The following is a 23162-nucleotide window of genomic DNA, read 5'->3' on the forward strand; positions in this document are numbered from 1 at the left end:
TAAATTATGAAAATGTTTACATTAACAAACGATCCTTTAAAAATAAAATGTGAATAACCTGAACAAATATGAACAACCTGAAATGTCTAAAGAAAATCAAGTGCAATTTTAACAATATTCTGCCTGTTACTAAATGTTTTGTGCCTTTGTAGTTCTGATCTGTAATGCATATCTATAAATGATAAGTCGAGGCATAATATTGATAAAATTGTACTTGCATTTCTTAACAAATTTCATTTTTTTTCAAGTTATTCACATCCTTTTTGTTTGGATAGTTTGTAAATGTCAATATTGGCATAATTCAATGTCATTTTTTGCACTAGTTGTCATTATTTATTGGCTATCATGCTATTATTTTACTGGTCCGGCCCACTTCAGATTAAATTGGGCAGAATGTGGCCCCCGCAAGAAAATGAGATTGACACCCCTGATGCAGACAAAGACAAAAAGACACAGAGTTCTTTGCTAATGCCATTTCCCAAATATAATCAAATCTATGGGATAACTCGGATACTAGCGCCCATGTGAACACAATAATAAACGGAACTGAACTGAAACCAACATCAACATGACCTCTCTGAGCTGTAACAGTTTTTTTTTTTTTTAAATACCCAGGATGCTCTTTTAGATTTCCAAGGAGTATTTTTATTTTTCCTCCTAGCTCTCTTGTTTTGTTACCAAAATGCAGTTTATATCGGTTAAAAAGAGCATTCTTTATGTTTTATGGAGTCATATTTACTTCTTTTTTTCCTATTAAAAGGGTAATTTATCCAATATTCCCAAATAATAAAAAAATGACTCATTGACACAAATCCCAGATTTTTCAGAAACCTCCTCTTAGCTGGAAGTGCAGTCGTCCGTGTGGCCACAGGAGGAAAGAAACCGTGATAAAATTACTCCCCCAACACTGGATCAAACCCAGCGGGGAGGGGAGCGCCGACCACCTGATTAAGCAACGTGGAGGAAATGAGGGAAGCAAAGGGTCCATTTTCCGCAGAAGAAAAAAAAAAAAAAAACATAAGAAAGAATGGGAGGGGACAGATGGGGGTGCTGAGGGTGGGATAAGTTGTGTATATATGTGTTCGAGGGGGTGTGGGGTTAAAGTCACAGATTTTAAATCAGTTCTTTGGCCTTTAACGGGCGCAACAGAAGCCCAGTATGAGCGAGCAGAACAAAGAGGGCAGCAGTGGCCTCGACCAATTAACATTCCTGCAGCCTTTATGAGCCGCCTGGACCCGCCCCTCCACTCACACCTCATAAAAGTCACAAACATCAATTCTTGCAAACCATAACTGTCATTATAATCCCATTAAAAACAACCCACTGCGCAATTTACAGTGAACACCAGGGCCAAGTTTGCCAGCAGAGGGGAGGAATCACCACCGCTGGAACGCCAACCGGACTAAACAAATGAGAACGTTTATTGAGAGTAATTTGCCGAAATATGACATGATAGTGACTCCACGTCTCACTTTGGCCACGTCCACACCAAAGTGGATCCATCTGAAAACGATGCAGACGGTCCGAATGTGACTATTTTCTGGTCCTAAACCGAAAACTTCTATTCTAATTTAACAGGCCGACATATATCCGACCACACACTACAGCTGTTGTCATTTAAAGATGAAACAACCAGCTTTTGGCCACAAAAAACAAGCTGAAAATAGCTGTTATAGCATAACAATTGTTATAGCTAACATGATAGCATACAGCTGATTATTTCCAGAAGAAAAACTTGAGTACATGTGTAGCGTTTCCTCTCCTTTGAGGTCCGCTTTGGTCTCCACCACCTCCTGAGAAAAATATCGGTTTGTTTTTCATCACTTTATTTAGTAGCTGTATTTCCCAAACAACACGCTGATTAGACAGAGAACAAAAAGGCAATCAATAGGAAACAAGAAAAACCTATAGGTCAGCCTTGAAAAACAATGACAAAAACAAAGACAATTAACAGACCCAGTTCTTCTGAGAGCACCTCCTGTCCTAGCACTTTCAAACATTCCATTTTAAATATATTATTATGGTTATGTTGTTGTTTTACTTGGTATTTTTATTTCACTGTTTTAATTGTACAGCTGTTTTTTATGTCTTCTTAATCTATTCTTGTATTTTTAATGTATAGTTTTGCTTTTCAATCTTCTGTACAACACTGTTTTTAATTGTACAGCTGCTTTATGTCTTTAATCTATTCTTGTATTTTATTTTATTTTATTTTATTTTTTTATTTTTTATTTTTTTATTTTGGTTTTCCCCTGTAAGTCCCTTTGGAAAAAAGCATCTGCCAAATGTATATAAGTAACGTAATGAAATGTAAAAATACAGTACCATTGAAACAATAGCAAACAGGTAATCAGCAAAAAGAAAGACGTAAACAACTGAATACAAGGGCAAACAACAAAAAACATGGGAAAACAAAAAAGAAACATGAGGGAAAATAACAGTAAATATAAATGATAGATACATAACAGAAAACAACAGAAAAAAGCTGGTAAACAATGGAACAGCAAAGAGAAATAAGTGGCTTTTCCATTGGACATATGTACAAAACTTTACCGATATTTATTAAATGTCGAAAAAACAGAACTGTGTAAGGTCGGTTTTTCCATTAAATCACAAATGCAATGATTTGTTTATTTATTATTGCAAGATGACACAAGAAGTCTTTCCATAAATATGGTGATGAAAATAAATATCGTGTTGATTTATAGATATATTCATTATTATTATCATATATTACCCATCTATCCCGTACTAAATTAAAAAATGATTCAGTTTCCTGGTTTGTCCACACATACCCCACTATGTTTCTTTTAAAACTCTTCTTCTTCACTTGTTGTAACGTCCATCAACATCTATTTTTTTTGTTCACATTAACTCTAGTTGTGGAAATAGATCTTTCTCTTGCAGTTTTGCATGTTAAACCACTTCTGATATGCCTGAAAAACCACCTCTTGCCAGCACAAAAACTTTTCATCAAAAGCGAGTTTTGGAGAAATTGCCGTTTTTCCATTAGATAATTTTTTATGCGTAAGTTATATTCACGCAGTTTGAGGGGCAATGGAAGAGGGACTATAGACCACAGTAAACGATACATAAGAAAACAGAAAATGACAGAAAAACAACGGAACAGAACAACAAACAAAAACGTGTACATGTGGGAAATGTGTGCTCTGCTCTGAACTCTGCTTTGGTCACCACCACTTTTAGCTGCTACATGTTTCACTTTTTCCAGAAGCTGTTGTTTCTAAGCAACACACTAATCAGGGTGTTCAGGTGTCAAATAAAACACTAAGGAAAAAACAGTTTTACATTAATTTCTAAAGATACCATACACATGCACTAATCACCGAATACTAAGTTATTTTAAGCCTGTAACCTGACATTAAAACAACACAACAAAACACTTGCATTGTACAATTATTATTAGCTTCAATATTATCAAGATAATATTTTTTTTTAATAGTTTTTTATGCTAGCATAATTTATACATTTTTTAAATGAAAAAAACAAGAACAAAACTTTTCTCTGAACAGAAATTCTCCCTCTTCAACTCGATATTTTAATATGGGTTATAGACATTATTTACCTCATTTTCTTCAGTATTTCCTTGTATTTATGAAGTTTTACTTAATTGTTTATTGATATAAACTTCAATATTTTGCTAATTTTATTCTATCTTCAAAAGCTTGTATGTTGTTTTATACTTTTTAATGTTTTGGTTTTGGTCATTTTAACCTTAAAACTGCTGTTTTATCAGTCACCAGTGTCCTAATGAATCAATGTACTCAACTGCACTAATCTATATGAAAGAGGTTCTGCAACTTCAACCTTGACTGATCACACAAATATTTTACACAAGTTGAGAAAAAGTTTTGAGCTGTTACTTCTAACTGTAAATATAACATGATAAACATCAAAATGCTCAACATATGTATTGAACTGTGCCAATGTAAACATCAACCCTGTAATAAATAATTTAATTCATCTATCCTTTAAATTCAGTTTATTTATTTATTTATTTATTACTGTATATGATAAAAAGAAAGAACTTAAAAATTTTAACTAATGCTTCCCTGAGGAAATAAAGTGAAATATTAAAAAAAAAATTACATAAAATATAACACATTACAGGGTATTTATCTATATGAGAAGCTATATTTAAACCCTAGTAAATATTCATGATTAATAAATGATGATAAACAAATACATGCATAAAGTTCATCAGTATTTTCATTGAACATTGGTGGGGAGATAAACATTATGTTTCTGTTAAAGTTGTTTTTCTGTCAAATTGTTCTTCTGTTGACTGTGACCCCACATGACCTCAGATGTCTCTACAATGTTGTCCAATCATGATGAAGACTGTGGCGCCCTCTAGTGGAGACTGTAATAACTACATCTTTATTTATACAGAATTATTTCAGATGGTGACAGTGAAAAATAGTTTTTGGGGAGAAACAGCAACTCGATGCATCATTGTATTTTTTTATCTGTTTATTTGATTTACATTATTTTCCCTTTTGAAACCAAGAATATAAGCATTTAAATCAACACAGAAGTTTCTTAAAAAAAAAAAAATTCTGAAAACATCATTCAAAAATAATGTCATATTTTCTTTCTTTTTTCTTTTTTTTTCTTTTTTTTTTTTTTTTTTTTTTTTTTTTTAAATTATTTCTAAAGTTTATCATTATAGACACATCCTCTCAGTTAATAAGGTGCTTGAATGTAAAGTAAAAGTACAGCGTCATCAGTGTTCATTTAATTAAGGATATTAAGACTTGAGTAAGTACAAATTTCTTAAACATGATAAAGAAAGACGTTTAAAATTAATGCAGGATATATACTATGAACAAAACAATGGAATTCATTCATTTTAGACTTGAATACATCAGCATATTTCAAATAACTAAAGAATTTCATAGCATATATTAGCAAATTTACTATATTTGCTGAATTAAATCTTAACAGTGTCACAACAGATGCTATGTCTTTGTATATCAGTCTGTTGCATATTTGAACAAATTCTGCTTCTGTTTTCATGTTATACTTTTCAATCCTGTTACTGTATTTTGTTATATGGATAATATTTTTTCAAACAGAAAAAATCATTAAAATCAGAAATGGTAGCTTTAACTAATTAGATGTTAGTTTATTAGAATGAAACTGTTCTGAGATGTCCATTCTGTCAGAAATATGAAAAAAGAAGAAGAATATTTTCTTTAAGTCTCCAACAAAAAAACATGGAGGTAAGTTTTATTTTACTGCTGCTTCTCATTTGACCTAATGTCATGTCACTGTGTGTCAAACATGAACACAGAGGGAAACCATCACATGTTTTTATTCTGGTTATAACTGTCTATATAAATGCAGTGTAATGAAAATGGTGGATAAACGGAGTCATTTGTGTCTGGCGTTGACCAGGACAATGGGGAGGTCTCGCCTCCTTATTTCTCGGGCCATCTGACACCAGCTACATGCGGCGCAAAAGGTTGAATAGACACAGTCCATACACATGGAGCCCTGCAGAAAACAACAAGTAAATGGTAGAAAATGAAAAGCAAGGGTCATCAAACAACTGGAAAACCACAGATAAACTACAGAAAAATAAAAAGTATATATAATTGAGGGACTTTTGAAGTCCATGTGGGATATATCTTGCATACATCTTTACTAAAAGTAAAAAAAAAAGTTTTTTATATTCATTATGATCATGTCTGTAACAATTCCATAATTATTTAATTATGGAAACAATCACTTATTAATACATGACTAGATATACTAAAATGTCAACTAAATAACATCCAAATTTAATAACCACATTCTAATTAGCTAAACAGTAATAAAATGAGCTCATTCAAAAATTGTTTTAATTGTGTTCTTTTGATTAAGTTGAGATATTCATGACAGATATTTCTTTTTTGGCATTCTATTAAATTTTATATGGAAAATAATAAATTGTATCTGTGTCCAAGAAATCACTTTCAGCTAAGTTACCCATTACAAAAACATCTCTCAAGGAAGTGTGTTTATTCCAGATCACATGATCTGCTCCACATGATGTCATTTCCTCCTGAAGAAAACTGGCAAGACCCCAAGGTATGTTCTTTGACCTTTTTCTTAGTTATTTAATATAAAGTAGTGTGTGAGTCAAGTGTGTATTTGTCACACTCTTATGTCAACAGTGTTACAACAATATCTTTTTAAATAACTTTCATTTTCAATTTTACTTAATTGTATATATGATATTTAGAAGAATCTGTTTGTAAAAATGCCATGCATTGTTATGGTTATGTTGATTTTAGGCCTGAAAACCACAAAAACATCATCTATCCCTGTCAACTATGTTACCCTGTAAAGGCAACTCAAAAAGTCCCTCAATTATATATTGACCCAGAAAACAACAAGTACACAACTGATAAACAATATAAAACATTAGAAAATGACAGGTTAAGAATCAGTCAACAACTGGCAAAAACCAGAAAATTAAAGTTAAAACCGGAAAATAATAGGAAGCAACAAAAGTCAACAGATAAATAACAGAAAACACTGTGCATGACTGCCAAACATAAGAAAGCAATAGGAAAATAGTGGGTAAATTAAAGGAAACAACACAAAACAAAAGGTAAAGAATGGATAAAGGTCAGAAAATGACAGAAAATAAAAAGTAAGCACCAGCAAAAACTTGAAAATGATGGAAAACAATAGATAAAGTTTAAGTTAGAAGCCAGATATTAACAGAAAATGAAAGGAAACAATAGAAAACAGTCGATAAACAACAGGTTAAAGTCAGGAAACAACAGAAAAGGAAAGTTTAACAACAGAAAACAATAAAAAAAGTGAATGCTTTACAGAAAACAATAGGTTCATTAATAAATATGACTGTTAAATCGCTGCATAAATTGACTAAGATGCTAGATGTGTTGTGTCCTTATACCTTGATGCCGTAGCGGTACCTCATGGCGACCCTCATGGACATGGTGATGGGCGGGATGAGGCCTCCGAAGAACAGCTCCAGCAGGGGGATACAGAGGTCCTCCCCGAATTTCTTGGAGGTTCTGCATGCGAAGCAGGGTAAGCACCAGAACCCAAAACAGCCTGAAAACGCCCCGGAAAATAAAAAAAAAAACAAAATAAATAAAAAATAATAATACAACTATTTAAGAAAATCAGATCAGTAAAAAAAAGTAATAATAATGAGTAATTAGGCTAAATAAATGAATAAATAACACGACAATTAAAAAAAAAAATCAATAATCAATACATAAAGACATTCAGGAGTCAAACAGCCTGAAAACCTCTAGAAAAATAAAAATAGAAAAAAAAACCCCAAAACAACAAAAAAAAAAACCCATGCAAATCAAATCAGATAAAAATATAGACACTGAGGAGAAAAACCAGCCCCAAAACATCCAGGAAAAACAGCAATAAGCTAATTAAAAAAATAATAAAATAAAATAAAATCATGATTGAAAAATAAATAAATAAGTAAATAAATAAATATAGACGGCAATGAGGCAAAACAACTTGAAAACATCCAGGGTAAAAAAAAAAAAAGAAAATAAAAAAGATAAACTCAGATTAACATGCCATATACATACAGATACTGAGGAGGAAACTCAACCTGAAAACATCCAGGAAACAAGCATATTTTGATCATCGTTCTGAGATAAGGGAGTAAATGAATCTAAGCACTTGTTTCTTTTAAATGTCTGAAATCTGAGCTCAGTTTCAAATCATTTTACGTTTATTTTTCTGTATCATTATTATATATTTCACTTTACTATTTCACTAAGCATTCCATGTTACACAGATTAGTTTGATTTATTATTATTATTATTATTATTATTATTATTATTATTATTATTATTATTATATGGTACAAATAGGGTGAACGTAAAGCAAAGTGTAGAAATAATGAAATATTCATTTAATAATTATTGTTGAACTGAAAAGAAAAAGAGATAATCTCAAAATAAACAGATGTAAAATATGTTGTTGTCTTTGTGTGTGAATTCATAAAGACTCACATTCAGGCAGATCTTCGAAACAGTCACAGATCCCAGACCCCCACTCATCTGAGTCCTGGACCACCATCACAGGCTGAGGCTGCTGGATCAGCAGTTTAGACGCCATGGTGGAGACTGGGTGAAGAAGAAGAAGAAGAAGAAGAAGAAGAAGAAGAAGAAGAAGAAGAAGAAGAAGAAGAAGAAGAAGAAGAAGAAGAAGAAGAAGAAGAAGAAGAAGAAGAAGAAGAAGAAGAAGAAGAAGAAGAAGAAGAAGAAGGGATGAAAAGAGACAGAGAAGAAGAAAACAAACCCAGAAATGAACACAAGGACAGTTTCAGAGTTTTTTTGTCCTGCTGTTTCCCATAAAATTAACATTTTAGGGAAAACTTTCCAATTTTCCTGAAAACGTCATATTCTCTGATGATCCTGAAATCCTTGCCAATATAAAAAACGTTTGTGACAAATTACAACACGAGGGTCAGATTCAGAGGGTCTTCTGGCTTTATTATCTAACAAGAAAAGCACTTGGAGAGCACAGACCCCTGCCAAGACAGATCTGTCGTTCCACCACCCCCTGATCACCACCAAAATTTAATCGTTTGTTCCTTGTGCCAGTATCAACATTTCCTGAAAATTTCATGAAAATTCATCCATAACTTTTTGATTTATCTTGCAAACAAACAAACAAACAAACCAAAGTGATCACAATACCTCCTGGTGCAGGTGATTATGTAATGTTTAGCAGAAGAAGTTTTCTAATTATGGTTCCATCAAGTCACTGATTTTACAAACAAACATTAAGCCATAACAGAAAATAGTTGAACTCCTCCATTTAGACTTAGAGTTTAAAGTTAGTTCTTGTTTTCTACAATAATATATTCATCCACTGACTTCTGAAGCTTCCCTCAGGGTTTCTTGAATATTGTGAGAACAGTGAGAGTTCATGCACATGGTCACCTGCAGTAAACACATACCATTTGAATTATTTTAAAAGGTGTTTCCGTGTTGGCAAAGGTTCAATCAAAACATAATTAACCCATAAAGATCCGGTGCTGCTTTTGGGACAGTTCTCACATTCATTTTTCCTTTATATTTAACCTTCCTTAAGTGATTTATCATCGTTAAGTATAATATTATGCTCAGTATTTTGCATTTTTAAGTGAAAATGTGGTAATTTCCTATACTTAATGTACTCTGATCACATTGATGTTTGTAAAAACTCCATTCAAAGTTGAGCGTTATTATATCAAAAACAGAGAAAAGTGAAGAAAAAGTGACTTTTACAGTAAAATACGTAATTAACTGAACATAAACCAGTCATCTCTAACCACTGTCATTGCTCCAGCTCCATGGGTTTTACTGGTGAATCAATGTTGTAGAACAGGGTTGTCAAACTCATTGTAGTTCAGGGGCCACATTCAGCTAAATTTGATCTGAAGTGGGCCGGACTAGTAAATTAATAACATAATAATATATAAATAATGTCAACTCCAAACTTTTTTCAGCGTTTTAGAGCGAAAAGAGTAAATTTACATTATGAAAAGGTTTACATCATCTGCGAATAACATGAACAAACTGAAAAAAATACGTGTAATTTTAAAAATATTATGCTTCAGTTTATCGTTTACACATCTACATTCTAATGTACAGATCACAGTGGATCTACAAATACTATATATTACATACTAGATATACTTTCATTCGTAGATATAGATATAAATAGACTTTATTTCTACAAACACACAAAACATTTAATAACAGGCAGAATCTTGTTAAAATTGTATTTACTTCTCAGGTTAGTCACATTTTTTGTGAACTTATACTTTGTTTTAGTGTAAATACATGAAAATATTTACATTTACAATGATAAAAATTTGGACTTGTCATTATTTCCTCCTTGAATGATTTGAGATATCTTATCTTTTACAGATTTTATACAATTGTAGTTTTTGTTTTACTACCCCAAACTTCCATATTTGGGTCAAAATGACCTACATTCATTTACAGTAGAGTTACATCTGAAACTGTGATTCATTCAACAGTAAAACCAAAGGACTGACTCACTACATGGATGTTTTCATTGTTTTATTACTGTTATATACTATATATTATATACTAGATATACTTTCATTTATAGATGTAGATATAAATAGACTTTATGTCATGTCGGCTGTTGGACTTTGTCTGTCTTTTCTGTTTTGTTTGTCGTTTCCTGTTTTATTTTGTTAAGTTTCCCTCATGTGTCTTGTCTGTTGTCTTTACTTCCTCTCCCTGATCATGTTCACCTTTTCCCTGATTACCTGACTCCTCCCTGATTATCTCCACCTGTGTCTCATAGTCTTCCCGCCCTCCTGTGTATTTAAACCCTCAGTCTTCCCCTGTTCAGTTGCCAGTTTGTGCTCTACAACTAGTTTGTGTTCACTTACCAGCGTTTCTTGGATCCTGTTCGTTTGTCTGCCGTGTTTGACCTGTTTTCGTCCCTCGACCATCGATTCAGCCTGTTCCTATCCTGCCTGCCTGTTCCCGACCTGGTTCGTTTACCCGACTCTGTCTCTGCCTGCTCCTTATATTACCTCAGCCTCCAACGATCACCTGTGCTTCGACCCTAGCCTGGATATTTACCGTGAGTTTTGCCTGTCCCCCATGTCCCGTTGCTTGCATGATTGTCTTCCCGTGTATGACCTGGCTTGTTTATTGACCACCCTCTGTCTGTCCCTAGTGGGGATTCCGTTGGGGCTTTCCCGGCTCGGCCCAGCCGACCACCTGTCGTTACCACCCGCAGGCCAGACGTTTATCCCCGGAACCAGAGGCTCCACAGGAATTAAATATTCTCTGTGTTGTTCCAATTTCTCTGTTAAAGTGTTTAATAAAAACACTAAACTGTATTGGTCTCTTGTGGTCTTGCTTTTGGGTTCAGCCTCTGTACTCGGCCTTTCACAGTACAAACTGGCCAACAGTATGAACCCAGCAGACCTAGACCAGGTCCGGGAAGCTATCCGCCTACAGGGGCAACGCATGGGGGGACATGAGCAGCTCTTGCAGTCCCTTATGGACCAGATGTCTCAGCTGTCCTCCCAGATTTCCCAGCTCACCGGTAATCAGGCGTCCGCCCAGAGTCCCCCGAGCGAACCTGAACCCTCAGATCCATCTGTGAGGGCCTCGGAGGAACCTAACATCCCTCCTCCCTCAAAGTACTCTGGTAACCCGGACACATGTCGAAGTTTTTGTACCCAGATTCGCTTAATTTTTGATTCTCAACCCAGACGCTTTTCTTGTGAGTCAGCTAAAATTGCTTATGTAGCAAGTTTGTTGGAAGGACCTCCATTAAGTTTTTTCAATTCCCTCATGGAGCAGAATTCACCCCTAGCTCAGTCTGCATCTTGCCTGTTGGCCGAACTTAAAAGAATATATGATCATCCTATTCGTGGCCAGCAGGCTGCGATGAGACTTATGAGGCTGAGGTAGGGAGACCGATCAATCAGACAATATGTGAGTGAGTTTCGCTCTTTGGCAGCTGAGTCGGGTTGGAATGAGGCAGGATTAATTACTGCTTTTCAGTCAGGACTGAACCGCACCATTGGGCGTGAGATGGCGCTCCGTCGGGAACTACGCACTCTGGATGACGTCATCTCAGCTGCCATCTTGGTCTCGGACCAATGGGGCATCTGGCAGACTGAACCGTCTGGGTTTCGACCAGCTGATCGTGACAAGAAGGTTGTAGATCCTCCGTTACCCGTACCGGAATCTGGCCAAGCCTCGAGGCAGGAGCCGATGCAGTTGGGCCGCACACGTCTCTCCGCAGAGGAGCATCGCCGCCGTCTGACAACCGGACTGTGTCTTTACTGTGGACAAGATGGGCATCGGGTCGCCAGCTGTCCGCTGAAGCCCAAAACTCCGGCAGGTGAGGGCGCTCTCTTGAGCCATACTGTGTGTATGCTCAACACATCTCGGGTGCAGCCTATGGTTTGTTTGTCTTCTAATTCTGTCTCGCTACAGCACTCCGCCCTGATAGACTCCGGCTCAGACGCTAACCTCATGGATGAGAGACTGGCTAAGCAGCTAAACCTGGAACTGGTACCGGTGCAGCACCCCCTGGAGGCACGGGCTTTGGACGATCACATCATCTGTCGTGTGGTGCTACGCACTCAACCAGTTACTCTTCAGTTCCAGGATGGTCATTCAGAGAAGCTTAGCTTTCATATCTTCCACTCTGATACTCAACCCCTCATATTAGGTCACCCGTGGCTCATACTTCATAACCCCCGGGTAGATTGGAAGACAGGAGAGGTCTTGTCTTGGGGAGAGGCTTGTGTGGACCATGGGGTAAAGGACCGGTCCCAGGGTCTCCCATCCGCTCCAGTCCAGCCTGTTGTGGCTTCTGTGGAGGCCCTGAGGGAGCCAGAGACTGATTTTCCTGCCCTTAATAAGGTACCAGAATGTTATCATGACCTGAAAGAAGTTTTCAATAAGGCCCGTGCCACTGCTTTGCCTCCTCACAGACCGTATGACTGCGCCATAGACCTGCGCCCTGGTACCAGCCCCCCTAAGGGAAGGTTGTATTCCCTGTCGGGCCCGGAGACAGTCGCCATGAAAAAATACATCGACGAATCATTAGCAGCTGGTTTAATTCGGCCCTCATCGTCTCCAGCTGGTGCTGGTTTTTTCTTTGTAGACAAGAAAGACAAGAGTCTCCGCCCCTGTATTGACTACCGTGGCTTAAATGATATCACTGTCCGTAATAGGTACCCATTACCACTCATGTCATCTGCTTTTGAGCTATTACATGGTGCGAAGGTTTTTACTAAATTAGACCTCCGTAATGCCTACCATCTGGTCAGAATCAGAGAAGGTGACGAGTGGAAAACGGCATTTAACACTCCCAGTGGGCATTATGAGTACTTGGTCATGCCATTTGGTCTCACCAACGCCCCCGCTGTTTTCCAAGCCCTGGTAAACGATGTACTGCGTGACATGCTCAATGTTTTTGTATTTGTCTATTTAGACGACATCCTGATTTTTTCCCCGGATGTCGAGTCACACGTCCATCATGTCCGCCAAGTGCTCCAGAGACTCCTTCAGAATCAGTTATTTGTAAAAGCAGAGAAGTGTGAATTCCACCGGCCATCTGTGTCTTTTCTGGGGTTCATCATTGCAGAGGGACGTGTGCAGATGGACCCGGAGAAGGTTAGTGCAGTTAGGGATTGGCCTACCCCTAGTTGTCGAAAGGACGTCCAGAGGTTCCTTGGATTCGCCAACTTTTACAGAAAGTTCATTAGGGGGTTCAGTAGTGTGGCTGCCCCCCTGCATGCTCTAACCTCTCCTAAGTCTGTGTTTAGATGGGGTCCCGAAGCTGAAAAAGCCTTTAGAAGGCTGAAGGACGTCTTCACTTCGGCCCCCGTTCTGTCAGTCCCGGATCCAGTTCTCCAGTTCGTCGTGGAAGTGGATGCTTCTGACCTGGGGGTCGGTGCGGTCATCTCGCAACGGTCGCCTAAGGACAACAGGCTCCACCCTTGTGCCTTCCTTTCCAGAAGATTGACTAAAGCAGAATGTAATTATGACATCGGCAACAGGGAGCTGTTAGCCATAAAGGTCGCGCTGGAGGAATGGCGACATTGGCTGGAGGGAACGGAGGTGCCGTTCCTAATATGGACTGACCACAAGAACTTAGAGTACCTGCGGACCGCCAAAAGACTCAACTCTCGTCAGGCCAGGTGGGCATTATTCTTTACACGTTTCAATTTCTTACTCTCCTATCGGCCGGGCTCCAAGAATGTGAAGCCCGATGCCTTGTCCAGACTGTTTGCACCTGATACAGCCAGTGTTGAGCCCGAAGCTATTTTGCCTGAGTCCTGTGTGGTGGGGGCGGTGCGTTGGGAGATTGAAAAGTCTGTTTCTGAGGCCTTAAAGGCTTGTGACATCCCGGCTGGCGTCCCGCCAGACCGTCTGTTTGTTCCCCCTAACCTCCGTCCACAGGTGATTCACTGGGCCCATACCTCTAAGCTGTCCTGTCACCCGGGAGTCCAGCGAACCATGTTCGTCATCAAACAGCGCTTCTGGTGGCCAGCCATGGAAAAGCTGGTGGCGGAGTACGTCGCGTCCTGTCCCGTCTGTGCAGCATGCAAGACCTCCAACAAACCCCCGGTTGGTCAGTTGCATCCGCTTTCCGTCCCTAGTAGACCCTGGTCTGATGTGTCATTGGATTTTGTGACAGGATTACCCCCGTCTGAAGGTAATACCACTGTTCTAACTATTGTGGATCGATTTTCTAAGATGGTCCATTTTGTCCCGTTACCCAAGCTCCCCTCTGCTAAGGAGACTGCAGAGGCGGTTCTGTTTCATGTCTGTCGTCTGCATGGGTTCCCTAAGGACATTGTTTCTGATAGGGGCCCTCAGTTTGTCGCACGTTTTTGGCGTGCTTTTTGCTCCCTCATCGGGGCATCTGTCAGTTTGTCCTCGGGCTACCACCCCCAGTCTAACGGTCAGACTGAGCGGCTCAATCAGGTGTTGGGGGCCGGTCTTAGAGTTTTGGCCTCCCACAACCCTGCATCCTGGAGCCGCCAGCTGATCTGGGTGGAATACGCCCACAACTCGTTACCCTGTGCTTCCTCTGGTCTGTCTCCTTTTCATGTAGTTTTTGGATATCAACCTCCTCTGTTCCCGGCCCTGGAAAAGGAAGTCAGCGTTCCGTCAGCCCTGGCTCTGATAAGGAGATGTAAAAGGACCTGGATTCGTGCCAGACAGGCTCTGCTTAAGGCGTCTGGCATCTACAAGACTGCGGCGGACCGGCACAGGACTCCAGCTCCGGTCTACCAGCGTGACCAGCGTGTGTGGCTGTCGACCCGGCATCTCCCTTTGAGGGTGGAGAGCCGAAAACTGGCACCCAGGTTCGTGGGCCCTTTCCCTATATCAAAGGTTATTAATCCTGTCTCTGTACGCCTCAAATTACCCAGGACAATGAGAATTCACCCGTCGTTTCACGTCAGTCAAGTCAAGCCCGCAAAGGAGAGTCCGTTAGTCCCCCCCACCCAGCCACCTCCACCGCCCCGGATCATCGATGGGGACCCAGCCTACACGGTGCGCCGGCTCATTGCAGCCCGTCGTCGAGGGAGAGGGTTCCAGTACTTGGTGGACTGGGAGGGATACGGCCCTGAAGAGCGTTCCTGGGTGCCCGCCTCCTACATATTGGACCCGGACCTGATTCGGGAGTTCCATCAGCGCCACCCGGAGGTTCCTGGGCCGTCCGGTGCCGTCCCCTAAAGGGGGGGGTACTGTCATGTCGGCTGTTGGACTTTGTCTGTCTTTTCTGTTTTGTTTGTCGTTTCCTGTTTTATTTTGTTAAGTTTCCCTCATGTGTCTTGTCTGTTGTCTTTACTTCCTCTCCCTGATCATGTTCACCTTTTCCCTGATTACCTGACTCCTCCCTGATTATCTCCACCTGTGTCTCATAGTCTTCCCGCCCTCCTGTGTATTTAAACCCTCAGTCTTCCCCTGTTCAGTTGCCAGTTTGTGCTCTACAACTAGTTTGTGTTCACTTACCAGCGTTTCTTGGATCCTGTTCGTTTGTCTGCCGTGTTTGACCTGTTTTCGTCCCTCGACCATCGATTCAGCCTGTTCCTATCCTGCCTGCCTGTTCCCGACCTGGTTCGTTTACCCGACTCTGTCTCTGCCTGCTCCTTATATTACCTCAGCCTCCAACGATCACCTGTGCTTCGACCCTAGCCTGGATATTTACCGTGAGTTTTGCCTGTCCCCCATGTCCCGTTGCTTGCATGATTGTCTTCCCGTGTATGACCTGGCTTGTTTATTGACCACCCTCTGTCTGTCCCTAGTGGGGATTCCGTTGGGGCTTTCCCGGCTCGGCCCAGCCGACCACCTGTCGTTACCACCCGCAGGCCAGACGTTTATCCCCGGAACCAGAGGCTCCACAGGAATTAAATATTCTCTGTGTTGTTCCAATTTCTCTGTTAAAGTGTTTAATAAAAACACTAAACTGTATTGGTCTCTCGTGGTCTTGCTTTTGGGTTCAGCCTCTGTACTCGGCCTTTCACACTTTATTTCTACAAACACACAAAACATTTAGTAACAGGCAGAATCTCATTTAAAATTGGACTTCCTTCTCTTAAGACATTTCAGGTTATTCATATTTTTTGTGAAATTATACTTTGTTTTAGTGTAAATAGATGAAAATGTTTACATTTACAAAGAGAAAAATTTGGAGTTATCATTATTTCTGTTATTATGATAGTATTTTATTGGTCCTGCCCACTTCAGATTGAATTGGTCTGAATGTGGAACCTGAACTCAAAGGATCGTTAATATCTTCAGTGTAATTTTTGCATTTCACACATTCATCCCAAGGGCTCAACTGGACCCTCTGGCGGGCCGGATTTGGCCCCCGGGCCGCATGTTTGACACCTGTGTTGTAGAAGATGACGGTGTTCCCACGTTCACTACGGAGCCTCTGAACGTCCAAATGGGTCATATTTGATGACCATAAAAAGATGACAAACAGTATTTTACACCAATTATTCGTTCACCAGATATCGCTGCCCTGGATTTCTTTCTATGGGGTTTAAAGATAGCGTATATCGAACAAAGATACGGGATATCAATGACCTGAAGCACAAGACAATTGATGCCATTCATACTATTGAGAAGGCGACGATAGAGCCAAAATGGAACCCAATCCAGTACCGTCTGCATGTGCTTCATACAACGAATTGTGTCCGTACAAAGGTGGATAAAACCAGGCAAAAAAACTGAACGTCACAACAAAAGGTAGATGAGGCTCATTTTGAAGGAAAGTTCAACAATGCTGTCAGGTTCCACTGGCCCAGAAAAACATCTGTAAAAACAATTCAGAATAGAATAGAATAGAATAGCCTTTATTGTCATTGTGCAAAAAGCAAACAATGAAATTGGAGTGGTACTTCCCACCCACAGTGCAAAAAAAAAGTGTAAACATATAAGAATTTGAAAGGCATAAAAGACAATAAATACAGTTAAAAGAAGAATAAATATTTAAAAACTACTATTATTCCATTGCACATTTAAAAACTGCTATTGTTCCTATTGCACATGCCCAGGAGGAGGGGAGGTTATGCATTTAGGAGCCGGACAGCCCATGGATAAAAGGTGTTCTTCAGTCTGTTTGTCCGGCTCCCTAGGGATCTGTATCTCCTTCCAGAGGGCAGGAGATTGAAATGTCTGTTCCCTGGGTGTGACAGATCCCTCACAATCCTCCTTGCTCTGTTTAGCCCTCCTTCATCCCCTCTGCAATAACCACCCAGAATAACCAAAAATGAACACTTTGCTGATTTTAACTGCCCCCCCCCCCCCCCCCGCCTTTTTTTTTTTAGCATGATTGCACTTGAATGTTGTTTTAACCCGTGACAGACAATAAAGTTTATCTATCTATCTATCTATCTATCTATCTATCTATCTATCTATCTATCTATCTATCTATCTATCTATCTATCTATCTATCTATCTGTTTCTCTCTCTCTATCTATCTATCTATCTGTCTCTCTCTCTATCTATCTATCTCTCTCTCTCTCTCTCTCTCTCTCTCTCTCTCTCTCTATCTATCTATCTATCTATCAATCTATCTATCTCCACCTGCTGCCACTGACCCTTCTCCACCTTCAGCAGTGGCTCCTCTGCCTGTGGGCACTGCTGCACCTACTTGTTCCCCCACCCCCGGCCGTGGCCTTCTCTCCACCCCGGACCATTGTCACTCCTGCGACCGGTGCTGGTCGAGCTGCTCATCGATCCTCCACAGACAGAGGGACTGTGGGAGAATCCTGAAGGAGGCTGTCCTGAAGTGTTCAGGGGAGCATGGTCTAGGCTCCTCCTCTGCGCACACCTGTGTGTCCATACAGACAGGTGTTGTGCCAAGGTACATATCCCCGCTCACAATTGTTTCCCCTGGCTGCAAAAGCATTATTTCGACTTTTTATATCATAATTTTGACTTTTTCATCTCATAATTACGACTTTTTATCTCACAATTACAACTTTTTATCTCATAATTATGACTTTTTAGCTCACAATTACAACTTTTTATCTCATAATTACAACTTTTTATCTCAAAGTTACGGCTTTTTATCTCACAATTACAACTTTTTATCTCACAATTACAACTTTTTATCTCATAATTACAACTTTTTATCTCAAAGTTACGGCTTTTTATCTCACAATTACAACTTTTTATCTCATAATTTTGACTTTTGATCTCACAATTACAACTTTTTATCTCATAATTTTGACTTTTTATCTCATAATTACAACTTTTTATCTCATAATTTCGACTTTTTATCCTATAATTATGACTTACCATGGGGATATTTTTCCCCTCTTTTAGAAAAAACATTTTTATATATTTATTTATTTATTTATTTTAACCCTTTCATGCATAGTGGTCAGTACAGTGGACAGCTATTCTACAGCTGCTCTCTTATATATTCATGAGTTTTGTTGTTTTACTTGCATGTTACCCAACACAGTGGACGCTTATGCACCATCTCATACACTGCAATTCATCCCATTACTGTAACTTTGCTGTTCTTGATAATCCTGATCTGCAGTAACATGTTTGTGTGTAAATCAATTGCTAGTTGTTATTAGACTGTAATTAACAGTTTTCTCACGCAAAAAGTTTGTTTTGTACAATATCTCCATGAAGTGAGTTATAACTAGTGTTTGAGTATGATAAAATGTGAGAAAACATCAGATTAGCTGCATCAAAAATGTTTTCATTTCACAGTTTTTGCACAGTTTATCACTTTCTGATGTTGCGCTTTAAATTCACGTTTCTTTGCTTCAGAAATTAAACACATGGTGTCCAGATGAATGGAAATTTTTGTAACTACATGAAAAATAGGTTCATAAAGAAGAATAAAAACACTCAGGAAAAAAAAAGTTGACTAAGGTTCATGCATGAAAGAGTTAATATCCCCATGGTAAGGCATAATTATGAGATAAAAAGTCATAATAATAAGATAAAAAGTCGCAGTTATGCTCCTACACCCAGGGGAAACAAGCGGGGATACGTACCTTGGCACAACACCGGTCCGGACCCAGTGACAGCGGAGGGATTTGGGCGTCCTCTGTCCACTTCAGGCAGTCCACCTCCACCTGCAACTTCATCTCCACGACCCCTCATCCCCCCAGAAACTTTAATTATCGGTGACTCCATAACCAGGAACATCTGCTTCTTTAATGCGGTCACTCACTGTCTTCCTGATGCCACCGTCCCCATCGTCCTGGATAAACTCCTCTCCCTTTTGCCCTCACTGCCCGGCTCTATACAGAGTTGTGGTGCATGTGGGGACAAACGACCCAACCCGCCAGGAGTCGGAGTGCAACAAAAACTATTTTAACCTCCTCTTTGACGTTTTAAAGGACTGTGGAAAGACTGTTTTTATTTCTGGACCAATACCGACTTTTGGTCGTGGAGCTGGTCGTTTTAGCAGACTCCTCAGCCTTCACACTGGGCTCCTGACCGCCTGCAGGAACTTTGGTTTTATTGACAATTTTAACTTGTTCTGGGAGCGCCCTTCACTTTTTAGCAGAGATGGTATCCATCCCAACAGACAAGGTAGCCGAATGTTGTCGGCTAACCTGCAGTGCACTATGCAGCACCCACATGACTGACTGTTTACACAGGAAACCACACCACCCTTCCTTCCTTCCTTCCTTCTTTCCTTCCTTCCTTCCTCAGCAAGTATTCCACACCCTGGTCCCTGTCACATCTCCCCCCACCGGTCCCTCCCATTATCACATTCCCTCCAAGTGGAAATTCTCAAATCAACACCAACGTCATCCCTCACCTCTGCACCCCACCCAGGTCCCACAGACACTACATTACTTCCAACCAAAATACCCACCATCATTTCACATCGAAGACAAACCACACGTCCACCGTCACATCTTTCTGCTGCCAACTCAAAGTCCCTAATCTTAGTACCTCGGCAACACATGTTAGCTTCCACACCATCTTTTACTCCAGTACATTTTGGCCTTTTAAATATTAGATCTTTACCTCCATCAGGGAGGTTATGTTTTTGTCGACATTGGTTTGTCTGTCTGTCTGTGTGCAAGATAACTCAAAAAGTTATGGACGAATTTGGATGAAAATTTCAGGAAATGTTGATACTGGCACATGGAACAAAGGATAAAATTTTGGTGGTGATCGGGGGGGTGGGGGGTGGGGGCAGATTTTGATGAACTTTTCAGGAAATATTGATTCTGGCACAAGAAACAAATGATTAAATTTTAGTGGTGATGGGGGGGGGAGTGATCTGCCTTGGTGGAGGTCTGCGTTCTCTGAGTGCTTTTCTAGGTAGGTCATGATTTTATTACTTTTAATAAATTTTACTTTTTTCTTTTTAAATCACTGAGACTTGGCTCTCTGAAGATGACTGCAGCCCCCTCATTGAAGCGACCCCCTCTGATTTTACATACCTTCACCAACCCCAGCTGACAGGTGGGGGGGCGGGGGGGTTTGCTGTCATCGTCAGAAAAGTTCTTAAATGCTCCCCCATCTCTCAGAGTGATTTTACCACATTTGAACATCTTGGTTTTATAATTGATTTTAAACACCCAGTGCTAATTTTATTAATCTACAGAGCACCAAGGCCAAACAATGTTTTTATCCAAGAGTTTGCCGAACTACTATCTGGTTTTGTTTCAAAGTTCGACAAAATTCTTATTGTAGGTGATTTTAACATACATATGTGCTGCCCTGCTCAGTCTCTTATCTCAGATTTTATGAATACACTGGAATCTTTTAATCTCACACAGATCATACAAGTTCCCACACATTCAAAAGGTCACACACTCGATCTTGTTATTCATCTTGGTCTCGATCCTGAGAAGCTCAAGCTTAAGGATATCTGTGTGTTAGACCATAAAGCAATTTTATCTAATGTTATCTTCTCCAAACTACCTTTTAAACACAATTTACCCCTTCGACGTTGTGCTTTTTAACTCTATGTCGGCCAGTCAGTTTTATGAACTTTTCAATACTACTACGTTTTTAAATGTACTATATAGATAAAGTTATCATTATTATTATTATTATTATTATTATTATTATTATTATTATTATTATTATCATCTATCTATCTATCTATCTATCTATCTATCTATCTATCTATCTATCTATCTATCTATCTATCTATCTATCTATCTATCTATCTATCTATCTATCCTAATGGTTGAAACATCAGATTTTTTTTTTCATTGTGTTGCCATTATTGATTTTTTTTTTTCCCGTGTTTCAGTTATTTTAAGCATTTACAGAATATGATTACCATTCTAGGTCATGAAAACATTAGTAATATATGAAATATTTGTGCTAAACATGATCAGTTTTCAGGTAGTAGATTTTTTTATGCTACATTAATGCATATTCTATTTAGAAATGTCCACTTCCATTTTTGTCAGTTCACAAGAAATAAAAATATGAGGATAGTTTATGTCCCAAAACTAACTTTCTAATCAAAAAAATAATTGCATGTGTTTGTGGAGGATAACTATCAACTAATTGCGAAGTGTACAGATGTCGGCTTACCTGCGTTTCTGTGTGGTGAGGGTTCTGCAATAGGCGTCAGAGCTGATACGAACTGTGAAGATGGAATTTCTCAGAGATTAAAAATACCTGCAGAGAAACAACACGTGAGGGAAAAAACTACACAAACTGGTTCTCCCAGCTCTGTTTTACCAACAGACACTCTTTCATTTATTGTAATTCCCAGAAGATTGAAACAAAGGTGGGGCCTTCGCATGTCATTCATGACAATATGGAAGAAAGTTATAACCTTTAATGATGACTACTTTTCCACCATTATCTGCCAGCGCCATTATCTTCTGCATTTTACGGTGAAAACCAGGATTTTATTGATTGATTTGATTAACTGATTATATAGATATTCATAAAAGCTCAGAGTAAATTCAACAGTTCAGAGAAAACTGAAAAAAAAGAGACTTTCGCAGGAAAATGTGTAGTTAAATGAACATAAAAATCATCAAGCGTCAACAGAAAATGACAATGGGTCCATTTTCTGAACCTGAATTACTTACATGTATTGATTAGATGAGTGTTTCAAAGGTTATTAAAGATTTTATATTATAGATGTTTTTGCCATCGCTGCTGTTTAGGGTTTTCAGGGTTTAAAAGCAGCTCAAAAAGTCCAATATGTTCGCTCCATGCTCATTTAAACGAATCTGCAATTGTTCAGATCATGTTTTTTTTTTTTTTTTTTTTTTTTAATAATTCAAGTTTTTATTAGAGTTTTCACTTGGTACACGACAATCATACAATGTTGCTTAATGTTAACAAAGAGGGCTTCTATACATACATGAAAAATATCAAAAATGCTACAAAGCGTGGAAGTTCCCAAAAAGAAAAAATAAAATAGATAAATAAATAAATAAAATAGATAAATAAATAAATAATGTTTTTTTTTTTAAAGATTTTAGCAAAAATAAATAAAATTAATGATAAACATAGTAGCATCATTTATAATATAATGTGATATAATGATAATAATGTGATCAGAGAAGCTGCTTGTATTTTTCTACACCTTCTTCAGTAGCAATACATTTTTGAAGAAACAGTCAAGTCATCCTTCTTTCTCTTAAACTAAATGACGCAGCTATAAATAATAGAGAGCCTACGTGAAAGACCCAAGAGATCAGTCTTTTATTAAGCCTCTCCCTTCCTTTTGTACTAGAAATATTTTGAAGCTGCTCCAACAGTAAACCACATTAAAAGCCACAGAGGAAAATAATGACAACACTATCTGCAAAAGAAAATCACAAAAGGAGGACGACAGGAACGACAGGAACCAAGGATGGCATCGACTCAATGATCGAGTAAAATATGATGAAAATAAAGAGCTGTGTTGGCATTAAAAACAGAAACTCATCTCTATGGATACTTCATGGCCCTGCCCTGCTCTGCATTCCTGTTTTAGTTCCAAACAAAACTTTGTCTGTCTGAAGACAACCACAAACAGTGACACAGTAGGCTGTGTGTCAAAGTACAGAGTTGGCTTTTTGGATATTTTACTATTTCTTGTAGTTTATTTTTTTTTTTTTGGACATTATCAAATAGTTTTCAGTATATAGTTTGATTATAATTCTGTGGGAT

The 23162-nt window shown here is 38.8% G+C and overlaps 2 protein-coding genes across 2 annotated transcripts; one reads left to right on the forward strand and one right to left on the reverse strand.

Moving 5' to 3' along the window:
* Window positions 1–4615: 4615 nt before the first annotated feature.
* Window positions 4616–21711, reverse strand: LOC115432790 (cornifelin homolog B-like). Its single transcript, XM_030153794.1, has 4 exons — window positions 21582–21711; window positions 8028–8141; window positions 6935–7095; window positions 4616–5520 (listed from the first exon to the last, which is right to left on the reverse strand). The coding sequence occupies exons 2-4, from the start codon at window positions 8131–8133 to the stop codon at window positions 5398–5400; spliced, it is 390 nt and encodes a 129-aa protein (XP_030009654.1). The 5' UTR covers window positions 8134–8141; window positions 21582–21711; the 3' UTR covers window positions 4616–5397.
* LOC115432614 (chromobox protein homolog 7-like) lies at window positions 14934–15941 on the forward strand. The gene is made up of 2 exons (XM_030153521.1): window positions 14934–15235; window positions 15836–15941. Exons 1-2 carry the CDS (start codon window positions 14961–14963, stop codon window positions 15939–15941), a joined length of 381 nt encoding a protein of 126 aa, XP_030009381.1. The 5' UTR covers window positions 14934–14960.
* Window positions 21712–23162: the final 1451 nt, after the last annotated feature.

Source organism: Sphaeramia orbicularis, chromosome 14 (genome assembly GCF_902148855.1).
Source record: "Sphaeramia orbicularis chromosome 14, fSphaOr1.1, whole genome shotgun sequence".
Classification (NCBI taxonomy): Eukaryota; Metazoa; Chordata; class Actinopteri; order Kurtiformes; family Apogonidae; genus Sphaeramia; species Sphaeramia orbicularis.